This window comes from Silene latifolia, chromosome 7 (assembly GCF_048544455.1).
Source record: "Silene latifolia isolate original U9 population chromosome 7, ASM4854445v1, whole genome shotgun sequence".
Classification (NCBI taxonomy): domain Eukaryota; kingdom Viridiplantae; phylum Streptophyta; class Magnoliopsida; order Caryophyllales; family Caryophyllaceae; genus Silene; species Silene latifolia.
Window position 1 is genome coordinate 37,489,137 of NC_133532.1, and position 14,138 is coordinate 37,503,274.

At 41.7% G+C, this 14,138-nt stretch overlaps 1 protein-coding gene across 1 annotated transcript in view; it reads right to left on the bottom strand.

Moving 5' to 3' along the window:
• Nucleotides 1-13,458: 13,458 nt before the first annotated feature.
• The window catches only part of LOC141589970 (uncharacterized), a 48,858-nt gene continuing 48,178 nt past the window's right edge, over nt 13,459-14,138 (bottom strand). The window contains exon 8 of the mRNA XM_074410589.1: nt 13,459-13,758. Coding sequence (XP_074266690.1) covers nt 13,459-13,758 — 300 coding nt within the window. The remainder of the gene's footprint in view (nt 13,759-14,138) is intronic.

Here is a 14,138-nt window from a genome sequence, read left to right on the forward strand (position 1 = left end):
TTGTTCAGGAATTCAGGTAATGTTTCAAAGACAGAGTAGCCAGAGGATTTTCTCTTTTTGGATTATGACATTTCTAAAACATGGATGAATTACTGTTTTTGTTCTAGCCGCACCACCACCACCACCACCACCACCACAATTACAGTCATCTTCAGCCGAAATGGAATCTATTTGACTCGAAATCTTGTAACAATGTCATTAGTGTGGTTAGTTTTTTAAATTTCTTCTTCATTTTGCATAAATCTATTATTTGAATCACAATTTTTTTTTTTTAAAATGAGACCTATTGTGGTCATGGAGGCCTGTTGGCACGATGCGATTTGTTATTTGACAGAGTTTTGTGTTGTAGTGGAGAGAGGAGGGCTAGTCACGGGAGCAACACCAGAATGGTCCGAGGTTGCCGGTGATATTGTCGGCAAGGTCTGTGGTTGCGTTGATGTCGCTAATGTTGCTGGAGTGGTTGGTGTTAGCTATCTTTGGCATTGGTTTACTACCCTTTGCTGGATGTTGGCGAGATATTTCCTCTTGCTGACGATCCTAACATGAAGCCTAGGTAAGACGATGCTGGCTTACACTACTTAAGTTTTGTGATTCTCTGATTCATAGTTGTAAAATCAAAGCGACACTCGTGTTGAAATTTCTGCCATACAATAAGATTTCAAGTTAACAAGTTAGAATCTCACATATGTCAGAGGCTCGCCTCATTTGTGTCTTGTTAAAGAACCGTCTTACATTATGAGGTGTTCTACAGGATTTGTATAAATGAACGTTCTACTGGCTCGCCTCATACCCGGAGATCCAATGACTATTAGTGGCGATGAAGAAAAGAGGAGGAGAGTAATGAGATTGTGAGGGTAAGGTTGATGTGTTGTGTGCGGTGGCGGTGGATTCCTGGGGTTTTGTGGTGGTGGTGGTGGTGGGCTATGATATTTTAGTTGGGTGACGGATACACAAGCTAATCCTTCCGTATACACAAATTAATACTTGTAGATACACAAGATAATTATGTGTATCTAGGGATAATTACATGTGTATCTGGGTTAGTAAATATGTGTATATGACATTAGCCACTTGCCAGGATGTGATCGTGTGTACGATGAGCAGTGTATTGACTAAGCTTTTGTAATTTGTAAAGTTCTTGTGATATTTGCTTTAGATTCTGGTTTCTATTAATTAGTTAGTTAATTAAAAATTCAAAAGTATACATGCATCATATATGGTGTACCACATCATTAAGCCATTTCACTAGTGAAAAGTTTTGTTTATAATTTAATAGTAATTTTACATTGTTATTTATGATCATCTTTTAATTTCAGTATTGTAAATTTGTAATTTGCTCAAGAGTGTATACACAAAAATTTCTCATAAATGCGGGCATTTATTATTTCCTTGCTTAGCGTTAAATATATTAAAATCATCTAATGTAAATTAAAATGGTTGATCCCATCTTGGAGATTATAATCCTTGCTAAATATACGTCTTTCCCGTACTGCTTAAGCCCCTTGTTTGATCTCATTCCCACTTGGAAATGTTTCACCCTTCCTTCCAAAGATAAATATCGTTAGCTTGTTAGATACACTTCTTTAAGTTACTAAATACATATCTTTAACTTGCTAGATACACTAAGTTACTAAATACACATCTTTAGATACACTCATTTAAGTTGTTAGATACAAACTTTTAGCTAACTAGATACATTCGTTTAAATTGCTAGATACACACTACTCCTTTTAAGTTTCTAAATAAATACATTTAGCTAGCTAGATACACTCATTTAAGTTGTTAGATACATATCTCTAGCGAGTTTTAAGTTACTAGATACATACCTCTATCTAGCTAGATACACTCCTTTAAGTTGCTAGATACATAACTATAAATAGCTAGATACACTCTTTCAAATTGTTAGATATATAGCTCTACTTAGAGATACTCTCTATCTTTCTCTCTCTTCTTTCAACTATCTCAACAAATTAATCAAAACCCATTTCTCCTACGCTTAAACCCACCTTAATCAAAACCCATTTCTCCTCCGCTTAAACCCACCTTAAATATTTAATCTTTTTTCAATTTCCGTGATGGAATTGTGTTCCCTTTCCTTATTCTAATTGAATTAGATTAGATTTTTGATATTTTTGTGATTAAGAAATTGTATTGTGTTTAGATCATAAAATTGGAATAAATAAAATGGTTTACTAAAGAGAAAAGAAGTGTAAACATTACTAGAACGCGAGTACTATATAAGGAATAAAATACAAAATGAAATGTTGCTATTGGTGGTGCCTAGTCTCGGTACCATTCTCTCATATACAGCATGTAGGGATCATTAAAATGATGATCCTATATAAGAGGCTTAAGAGCACGAGAGAGGATGGTACCGAAACTGGTATCACCGGTGACCCTATCATTTTTCAAATAAAATTAGTAGGGCAGGTCAAGGGATCCCAAACATACTACATTTTTATTAATGTCCTTGGTTACTGGTCAGTTTTTGGGTCGTAGACGCGATATAGAGTTGTGAAGGGATGGCTATAACGTTGAGCTCTCGGCACCATTGGATAATTTACCCTTCACTACGAGTTCCGAGAGGGAAAGGGTTGAAGAAAGTGTAAGTTCCACACTTCTAATCTGTCTTTAGGCTTGTAATTTTGCAACTGTCTTTAGGGTCAGTGATTAGGGACTTAGGGTGTGCGAGTTGAGCCTGATTTCGAGCTTCATTATCTTACTTTCTGTTTGATTCAATTATGCCTTATTAACATTGCTGCCCCGAGGCCAGGCTTACAGCATAATTAGCTTCTAAGGATTGCACTTTGCATGCTTTACATGCTGATAATTGTTGAGCTCCCTTAGCTAAGTGACTGGGCATTTATAGTGCTAGCAACTGGAAGTTATATGCTTTGTGATGCTGCTGCAGTTCTCATTATGTTTGTCTCGTCATTTCTATAGTTCTCACTGTTTAGTTCAGGTCTTCAGGAATAACTTGGAATTTTTCGCTGCTGCAAAAGTTTCATCATCATTTCCTCCACCTGATCTTCCGGAAATTGCATTTGCTGGTAACTACTTTCTGTTTACACTTCACCCCAACCAGCACTCATCATGAATTAGACTTGATCTCAAACATAATACATTTTTATTAATGTCCTTGGAAGATATTTCATCATAGCAAAAAGATCAAAACTCATTAGGAAAAAAGAGAAAACTGAGGCAACAGTTAATCGGATACAATGAACTGAATTTGCGAATGACGGCCGATCTATGGCAGTGGCAGCTCTAGATAAATAAGTCGATTTGTGTATCTTGTAGTACTAGCTTGTGTATCTGCGGTCATATATTATGCAACCAGCACTCACCACCTCACGACCACCATCACTGAATACCCGTACCCAAGACTAACACCTGACCCACCATGCAATACCGTCCACTAACCTCACCCATGAACCATCACCACCAATATCAATACCGACCCCTCAACGACTACTCCCTACATCACCGACCCTTACCGGCGAACTTCCTCCCATCGATAATTCGAATCCCCTAATCATCGATAGCCCATGACCACGGTGACCCACGCAACCCACCCGTGACTACCACACAGCGTAACCGTACGCCAATTACTTTTTTTTTTCTTCATAAAACTCGATTGAAATGTTAGATCTACCAAAAACGAAGTAAGATTTCAAAAATTTATTTGATCCAGCGAGGTTATCGGGAAGTTTGGAGCCGGATAATGGTCTTCGTCGACGTTTTCGTCAACGGCGAAGGTGAAGAATAAAGTTGGTGGTTGTCAGGATGGCCGAAAGCTGCGACGAGTGGTGGAGGATAAGGACGTCTGATGATGATGGAAGGAACAAAGGAGCTATGGTATTTTAGTTGACGGTGATGGAAGGCTTTCCTAATTGTTATGCGGGGAGTACGAGATTTATTTTGGGCCACTAATTGTTTCAATATAAGGATGGTAGTGGTAGTTCGTACGGTTCGCGCCGTACTTTAGTTCGCACCTGACCCCGCCCCTATATATATATATATATATATATATATATATATATATATATATATATATATATATAACCATATATATATATAACCATAACTTTTATTGAGATCAAAAACAAGTTTTACAAGAAATTGGTGGGCAGCCGAGATATAATATGGGCGCCCACTCCCTTAGCAATAGCAAAGCTAAGTCTAGTAAAAATAAAGGCAGCAGCGAAAGCACCAGCATCCTGGGACACAAAAAATCTCTGAATCCACTTAAGTAAGGCAACAGCATCTGTCCCCAACTCCCCCAACAAAGAGAAAGAAAAAGGTAATAACCAATAGCCAACTGCCTCACACAAGCTCTGATACTTGCCACATTTGCGCTGAGCCGCATCAACTACCACGAGTCCGGGCATAAAGTCAGACATCCCCGCCTGAGTCTAAGGAGATGATCCAGTCAAATCCACACGCACATGTAACACCCCCATACCCCAAGTGCCTTACCAGGACCACTTAAAGCATGTAAGTGCTACCATCTCGGTTACCCGAGGCAATGTATATCAAATAGATAATAGAGAAACGTACTTAAATAAAAAATTTTAAAGTGATACAAGTCCAAATCTCAAAACTGATAAAATAAATACAACTGTTTCTCAAAACTGTTAAACCAACTGAAATAAACTAAGTTCGTGACACAGCGGAAGACTCTAGTGACTCATGTGATGACTCCATCCAAGCTACCCCTCGCGCAAGCCATCTCATACCTGCTCAATAACTGCTCACCATCCCCGAATGGATCACCACAGTTTTTAAAACAATTAAATGGGGTCAGTACTAATTACACAAAACAACACAGCTGCAACAATATACAATCCAAACCAATCCACCATTCTCCATCACAACTCCACACACCTGACTACACACTAAAGTGTGTAGTCCTGCCAGAATACTCATCGCAACAAGTATTCCACACCGCCAGTGGGGGACCGCAGCCGTTCCCACCTAAGCCCCGCTCATCTCATCCGAGCGATAAAACCAAGTTCCTAAATGTGCACATCCCTTCTATGGCGGGTTCCACAGAAGGCGAATCAAGGGCGTGAAGCCACTCCCGCAAGTGACTTCACTCAGCCGAGGACGCGCCTCGCAAACCACAGACAGATATACAACAACCACATTATACTATCAACAATCACCAATTCCAAATCCAATACCGATACGATATACAACAACAACAACAACAACAATCAATGATCAACAATGCCATGTAAACAATACTGAGTAGGGAAACACTACCTGGAATAGCAACCACACGACCGTCACAGCAGCTAATCAATATCGTTCCTCTACGAATCCTCCTCCTATATTACATATGCATACAATTACCACCTAATCATCATAACACACCCAAATCCCCCAAATCTACCCAATTAGGGTTTTAAACAAACTTATCAAATCATTATAAAAATTATACTAGAAGCTTACCCTCGACACGACGATCACAACGGCGTAAAGAACAAGATAATCCGACGATCCTAGCCTTGGGATTTGCTAATAACACGATGAATGCGAACTACGTAACTCCTCTTTTTCTTTGAAAGGTTTTAGAAAGGTTAAAAAGTGATTAAGAACAATGACAGAAACCTTTTATATTAATCTCACGTTATTAACAAAACCCGGCTAAAACAATCTGTAAGACACACTTACTCGATCGAGTAAGTGACTTACTCGTTCGTGTGTCACACGTACTTGATCGAGTACCCATCAAGTCAGCTAATGTTTTGCGTAAAAAGATACTTACTCGACAGAGTAAGCCCCACTCGATAGAGTACCCATAGACATAGAAACTCGTAGTATTACAGTCTTCCCTCCTTAAAAAGAACTTTGTCCCCGAAGTTCAACCCATACACAAAAACAAAACATACTATCTCCACTCCGACACAACAACATAACCCAAAACTCAAAACAAAACTCCCAACCAACACCCAAACCGACTCTAAGCAACTATTAACTGTACTAAAACCAACATAAAGCATACAAAAACCTTATGCGACCATCTCCTACCCCCCTAAAAGAAACATGGTTACGTCCCCGTAACCACACATACCTGATCAAAAAGAGACGGATACCACTACCTCATGGCCTCTTCCGCCTCCCAAGTAGCCTCCACTACCTCATGGTTAGACCAAAGAACCTTAAGCAACACTGTTTCCCCATGTCTAGTTTTCCGAACCTTGTGATCAAGAATCTATTTTGGCACCTCAAGATAAGACAAGGACTCATCCAACTCTATGTTCTCTACCTCTAACACATGTGAAGGATCGCTCACATACTTCGGTAACTGCGATACATGAAACACATTATGCACTCTATCCAAAGCCGCTGGCAACGCTAACCGGTAAGCAACCTCACTCACACGATCCAAAATCTCATATGGTCCGATAAACGTCTGGCTCAGCTTCCCTTTCTTACCAAACCTCATGACCCCACGCATAGGAGACACTTTCAAAAGAACCTTGTCCCCAACCTGAAACTCTTTGTCACGGCGATGTAAATCTGCATAGCTCTTTTATCGATCTTAGGCCGCTTTCATCTTTTGTCTGATCAGCTTAACTTGTTCTATCATCTTCTGTACAATCTGTAGTCCTAAAACCACTGCCTCAGCTCTATCATCCCAACAAATCGGACTCCTACACCTCCTCCCATACAAAGCCTCAAACGATGCCATCCCAATACTCGTGTGATAGCTGTTGTTATAAGAAAACTCAATAAGGTCCAATCTATCCTCCCAGCTACCACCAAAATCCATCACACAAGCTCGCAACATATCCTCCAAAGTCTTGATGGTCCTCTCTGTCTGTCCATCAGTCGCAGGATGAAATGCAGTACTCATCTTCAAAGTAGTTCCCATCAACTCCTGCAACTCTTTCCAAAACCGTGATATGAACCTCGCATCTCTATCTGACACTATATCCTTAGGCACCCCATGCAAACGAACCACATGCTTCCTATAAGCCAAAGCTAACTGTATCTTGGTCCAAGTATCTTTCATCGGCACAAAGTGAGCTGACTTGGTCAACCGATCAGCTATTACCCATATCATGTTGTTACCCTGTTGACTTCTCGGCAAACCCACTATAAAATCCATAGAGATAGACTCCCATTTCCACTTAGGCGCCTCAAGAGACTGAATCTTACCTTGTGGTCGTCGCTGCTCTCCCTTAACCCTCTGACATGTCAAACATCGAGCCACAAACTCAGCTGTTTCCTTCTTCATTCCAGGCCACCAGAAAGTCTTCTTCAAATCTTTATACAATTTGTCACCGCCTGGATGTACCGAATATGGTGTGCAATGAGCCTCTGTCATGATCACCTTCCTTAATTCCTCATCATTGGGAACACACCACCTGCCATCAAATCTCACACTGCCATCTGTATAAATAGAGAACCTAGACACTGTACCTTTCATTACTCCATCTCTCCACTCCCCAATCTTAGGATCCAAAGCCTGGTTACTGTGAATATCATCATAAAGATCTGGCTCCACTGTCAAGTCCCCTCTAGCACCCCCTTTCAGAATCATATGTATCCCCATCTTCCCCACCTCATCTCTCAACCTCATCAAGGACATAGTTGTGCATAGAGAATGCACACTCTTCCTGCTCAGCGCATCTGCAACCACGTTTGCTTTCCCTTCATGATATATAATATGCATGTCATAATCCCCTATCAGCTCCATCCACCTCCTCTGTCTCATGTTCAGCTCCTTTTGAGTGAAGATGTACTTGAGACTCTTGTTATCTGAAAACACCTTAAAGGTCGCCCCATAAAGATAGTGCCTCCAAATCTTGAGAGCAAACACAACTGCACCCAACTCCAGATCATGTGTCGGATAATTCTCCTCATAAGGCTTCAATTTCATAGAAGCATAGGCAATCACTTTCCCATTCTGCATCAACACACATCCCAAACCATTCTTGGAGGCATCCGTATATACCTCAAAGTTCTCACACCCTTCAGGTAATGCTAAGACTGGAGCTGTGGTCAAACGCTCCTTTAATGTTTGGAACGCCATCTCACAACTTTCATCCCAACGAAACATGTTCTCTTTCCTCATCAACGCTGTCATTGGTCTGGCTATCTTGGAAAAGTCTTTCACAAACCGACGATAGTACCCTGCCAAACCCAAGAAACTCCTGATCTCCGCCACATTCTTCGGTGCTTCCCACCAAGTAACTGCCTTTATCTTGGCTGGATCCACAGCTACACCCTTCTTTGAAATCACATGCCCCAGAAAGGCAACTTCCTCGAGCCAGAACTCACACTTAGACAACTTTGCATACAGCTGATTGTCACGTAAAGTCTGCAACACTAACCTCAAATGCTCCTCATGCACCTCCTTAGTCTTAGAGTAGACTAAGATATCATCGATAAAGACCACAACAAACCGATCCAAAAACTGACTGAAGACCCGGTTCATCAAATCCATAAACACTACAGGTGCATTAGATAACCCAAACGGCATCACCACATACTCATAGTGACCATACCTCGATGTAAAAGCTGTCTTCGGTATGTCCTCATCTCTAATCTTTACTTGATGGTAACCCGACCTCAAATCAATCTTAGAAAAGACCGCTTCCCCATTCAACTGATCAAACGAATCATCTATCCTTGGCAAAGGATACTTGTCCTTCACTATAACCTTGTTCTGCTCTCTGTAATCGATGCATAGCCTCAAACTCCCATCTTTCTTTTTCACAAACAGAATTGGTGCTCCCCACGGTGATACACTCTGTCTAATGTATCCCTTATTAATCAAATCATCCAGCTATTTCTTCGGATCCTCCAACTCCTTAGGACCCATGCGGTACGGGGCCTTAGAGATTGGTCCCGTCTCTGGTTTCAACTCAACACTGAAATCTATCTCCCTATTTGGTGGTAAACCTGGTATCTCCTCCAGAAAAACATCTGGAAACTCTCCCACCACTGGTATCTGATCAACTGTTTAACTCACCATACTATGGTCTCTCACATGGCAAAAGATCAACAGACACCCCTTCCTCAGATAAGACTTCAATTTCACTGCTGCAATCAACTTGACTTTGGGTTTAACAACAAACACATGATAAGACACACTAACTCCCTTAGGACCTCTCAAAGAGACTCTGTTTTGGTGACAGTCTATTCTAGCTTTGTACTTACCCAACCAGTCCATACCAACTATCATCTCAAAACCATCCATAGGAAACTCTAACAAGTCCACTGGTAGGTCAACCTGCCCAGCTATCATAGATACACCCTTATACAACCTCCCACAAGATACAGACTCCCCCGACGGTATAAAAACTTCCTATTTTACAGACTCAAACTCTCTCAAACCCAAAAGCTTAGCATGACTCGATGATACAAAAGACTGTGACGCCCCCGAATCAAACAAAACAAAGGTAAAGACACCATTAACAAGAAAAGTACCCGTGATTACGTGAGCATCATCCTCACCGCTTTATTCTCCATCATGAACAGACTTACCATCGGTCTTCCGTCCACCTCCCGGACAAGATTAGCAGAAGTAGACGGCTTAGCGGCCGAGCCCCGGTTTTTTATTCGTCATTTGGTCTCGATATGAATTACCGCCATTGCGGTTAGCCCCACTGTTGTTGTTGTTCTGACCACCCTGATTGTTCAACGACCCAGCCGGCCTGTTACTAGCATAGCTCTGAGATGGATTCTGAGAGAAACTCCCCTGTGATGGTCTCTGGAAACCCCTGCCCACAGCACTGATACACTCATGTCTCTTGTGGCCCACACCGCCACAGTTAAAACAAGATAAACCTCAGCTGCTACTACCACCACCACGGCCACGCCCATAAGAAGCTCCACCACTGAACCCCGACCCCGAAGAGTAAGCTCTCACCTGGTTATGGCCTCCCCTTTTATAACTAGACTGACCACCACCCTCACTCTCAGCCTTCCTCTTCTCAGAAGCTCTTTCCCTATTCTCCTTAGCCATCTCTACTAACCTCTCAGCTCTCCCGACACACTCATATACCTCCTTAACATCAGTAAGGACTCCTACCGGAAGCTTCTCCATAATCTTGGGTGCCAACCCTTTCTCAAACCTCAGTGCCAAGTTCTCCTGATTCAGCCTCATATCCCCTGCATACCTAGACTTCTCGTTGAACTTGTGATAATACTCAGCCACTGTCATATCAGAAGTCATTTTGAAGTCATCAAACTCCTCTCTCAACTTACTACGCACATGCTCCGGCACAAACTCACGTCGCATAGCCCTCTTAAACTCACCTCAAGGTATAGCAGACATCCCATGTTTCACATATAGGTCTAAATCACTCTCTCTAACCTTATCCCACCACTCTCCAGCCGCATCCCTCAAGTAGAACGCAGCTTGTTCCACTCTAAAATCCTCAAGGAAATAAACCACATTAAGTATATTTTCCATCTCTCTGTGCCAATTATCAAGCAATAGTGGCGCTCCTGTGCCCATGTACTCTTTTGGGTTAAACCTTACAATGTTTATACTCATCTTGGCGAAATCCACACCCTCCTCTTTGTCTTTCCTGAACTTCTTTAGAGCATCAGTGAGAGCATCTTGGTGCTCTAACATCTTAACTATCTCATCGATACTCATGTTCTCAGCACTAGCATAAAACGCGTTTCTCTTTGGCGGCATCTTGAAACTATATAAGAGAAAGGTAAACATAAACACACATCCCATATCTCAAACACGCATATGACCTGTGTAGAACCTACTCGATCGAGTAACACAACCCACTCGATCGAGTTGAGCCCACTCGATCGAGTTGCCCACTTACTCGATCGAGTGCCTCACCTTAACCCGACTGCAATGCATCCAAAACCTCACTCGATCGAGCCACATACCTACTCGATCGAGATGACGCCACTAGATCGAGTGCCCCTGCCTACTCGATTGAGTGCCCAAAAAAAGTACATTGTCCAGAAACAAAAAATACCCCACTCGATTGAGAAACACCCACTCGATCGAGTCACTCACCTACTCGATCGAGTGCCCCCCACTCGATCGAGTCATGCTGACTCGTATACTACCCGCATGCTTTTTCAACACTTTCCCAACCAACAACCATACGTATATATATATAAAACAACAAACAAACGTGTGTATATATATATATATATATATATATATATGTATATATATATATATATGTATATATATATATATATATGTATATATGTATATATATATATGTATATATGTATATATATATGTATATGTATATGTATATGTATATGTATATGTATATGTATATGTATATGTATATGTATATGTATATGTATATGTATATGTATATGTATATGTATATGTATATATATATATATAACAAACAACATCCTATTTCACATGTTTCTAACAAGCCACGTTATAAATCATTCATCATGCAAATTTCGTTATTCAATCAACATACATACTCATATTTCTTATCACCTTTCACCACCACATCCTCCATCCTCCACATGCATTCATCCACCAATTTACACAACACCTTTTTCTACATAAACATGCAACATACTTAAATAAACACATAACGATCCCAAGACACACCCCATAGTGACCGGTTCAAAGTTGGAGGGCAAGATCCCGACTTTAGGACGTCTCCCAAGTCTTTGCATTAGCTTCTAACAACTCCTACCCGGGTTCATTTTATTTTGACTCCCTAAGTTCATTGGGTTCGTTAGTTAAAGGTTCCAAAATCGTCGCTCTGATACCACTTTGTAACACCCCCACAACCTAAGTGCCTTACCAGGACCACTTAAAGCATGGAAGTGCTACCATCTCGGTTACCCGAGGAAATGTATATCAAATAGACAATAGAGAAACGTACTTAAATAAATAAGTTTAAAGTGATACAAGTCGAAATCCCAAAACTGATAAAACAAATAAAACTGTTTCTCAAAACTGTCAAACCAACTGAAATAAACTAAGTTCATGACACAGCAGAAGACTCTAGTGACTCATGTGATGACTCCATCCAAGCTACCCCTCGCGCAAACCATCTCATACCTGCTCAATAACTGCTCACCATCCCGGAATGGATCACCACAGTTTTTAAAACAATTAACCGGGGTCAGTACTGATTACACAAAACAACACAGCTGCAACAATATACAATCCAAACCAATCCACCATTCTCCATCACAACTCCACACACCTCACTACACACTAAAGTGTGTAGTCCTGCCAGAATACTCATCGCAACAAGTATTCCACATCGTCAGTGGGGGACCGCAGCCGTTCCCACCTAAGCCCCGCTCATCTCATCCGAGCGATAAACCCAAGTTCCTAAATATGCACATCCCTCCTGTGGCGGGTTCCACAGAAGGCGAATCAAGGGCGTGAAGCCACTCCCGCAACTGACTCCACTCAGCCGAGGACGCACCTCGCAAACCACAGACAGATATACAACAACCACATTATACTATCAACAACCACCAATTCCAAATCCAATACCGATACGATATAAAACAACAACAACAATCCATTATCAACAATGCCATGTAAACAATACTGAGTAGGGAAACCCTACCTTGAATAGCAACCACACGACCGTCACATCAGCTAATCAATATTATTCCTCTACGAATCCTCCTCCTATAACACATATGCATATAATTACTACCTAATCATCATAACACACCCAAATCCCCCAAATCTACCCAATTAGGGTTTTAAACAAACTTATCAAATCATTATAAAAATTATACAAGAAGCTTACCCTCGACACGACGATCACAACGGCGTAAAGAACAAGATAATCCGACGATCCTAGCCTTGGGATTTGCTAATAAAACGATGAATGCGAACTACGTAACTCCTCTTTTTCTTTGAAAGGTTTTAGAAAGGTTAAAAACTGATTAAGAACAATGACGGAAGCCTTTTATATTAATCTCGCGTTATTAACAAAACCCCGCTAAAACAACCCGTAAGACACACTTACTCGATCGAGTAAGTGACTTACTCGATGGAGTGCCCCTTACTCGATCGAGTGTCACACGTACTCGATCGAGTACCAATCAGGTCAGCTACTGTTTTGCGTAAAAGATACTTACTCGACAGAGTAAGCCCCACTCGATAAAGTACCCATAGACATAGAAAAACGTAGTATTACAGCACATCTCGTCCCCTGTCCCAAGATTAAAGCAAAAGATCCGCCGGACGTAGGGGCTTATCATGCCCATCGATCAACCAATATCCACCTCCTTACCAACAGGGATCCCAGAGCGGAAGGAGATGTCAAAAAGGCTGTCGCGAATAAGGTTATGCCGATGCTTGATACCAACGGTACCAGAACACGACACGGCATGATCTCCGTAGATATCCCCATCAAAGACCCGCGAGCAAGCAGAACAAGGTCCAGGCACAGTAAATAAAGGAATACCCAGCCGATATCTACGCACACACCGATAAGACCTCCCATTCATAGTCTACCCTAACCTAGAAATAGGGACCGCAAGAAGCCAATCAGAAGTGTGGGAACCCTGGTGAGACTTCCACAAAGCTACCTGACGAGGAGTCAAAGAGAACGCAGATTCTGCAGTAACAGTAACCTTCGTGAAATATATGTCTTCCAATTTCTTCATAAGTTTGGGGGCAGCGATCTTACTCGGGTTACTCAAAAGATCAGAACCTGTTGTCTCATTAAACAGTCGCACGACACTATCAAAGGTAGGCCCAGGTGCCAGAATACCAGAAGGGCATAGCAGTTTAGCCTGCAACCCAGCAGGCTGCAAATGGGATGCAAGGAAGGCATAATGAAGAACATCCATAGCAGCATAGACACCAAGGCCCCCAAAATGAAAGGGGAAGGTAGCAAGGCGCCACTACCAGTCTCTAAAACCAGGCCCGGATGCAGTGACAATGCGTTCCAAACTAGAACGGAGTGCCACATCAAAGGGAAACTGAGCCGACTGGAAAACCTAGGAAGAGCAAGTACGTAAAGAAAAATAGAGTGTGGAAATACCAGTGCAAGCGCGGAGCAAAAGCAGCTCCGACTGTGGATCATCAAATTGGGCAACAGAATCCATAAGCTCTATGGTCCTGTTCACACGTTTCAACACAAGCTCACTGCTGAAAAGAGGACACACACCAACAGGACCACGAAGAA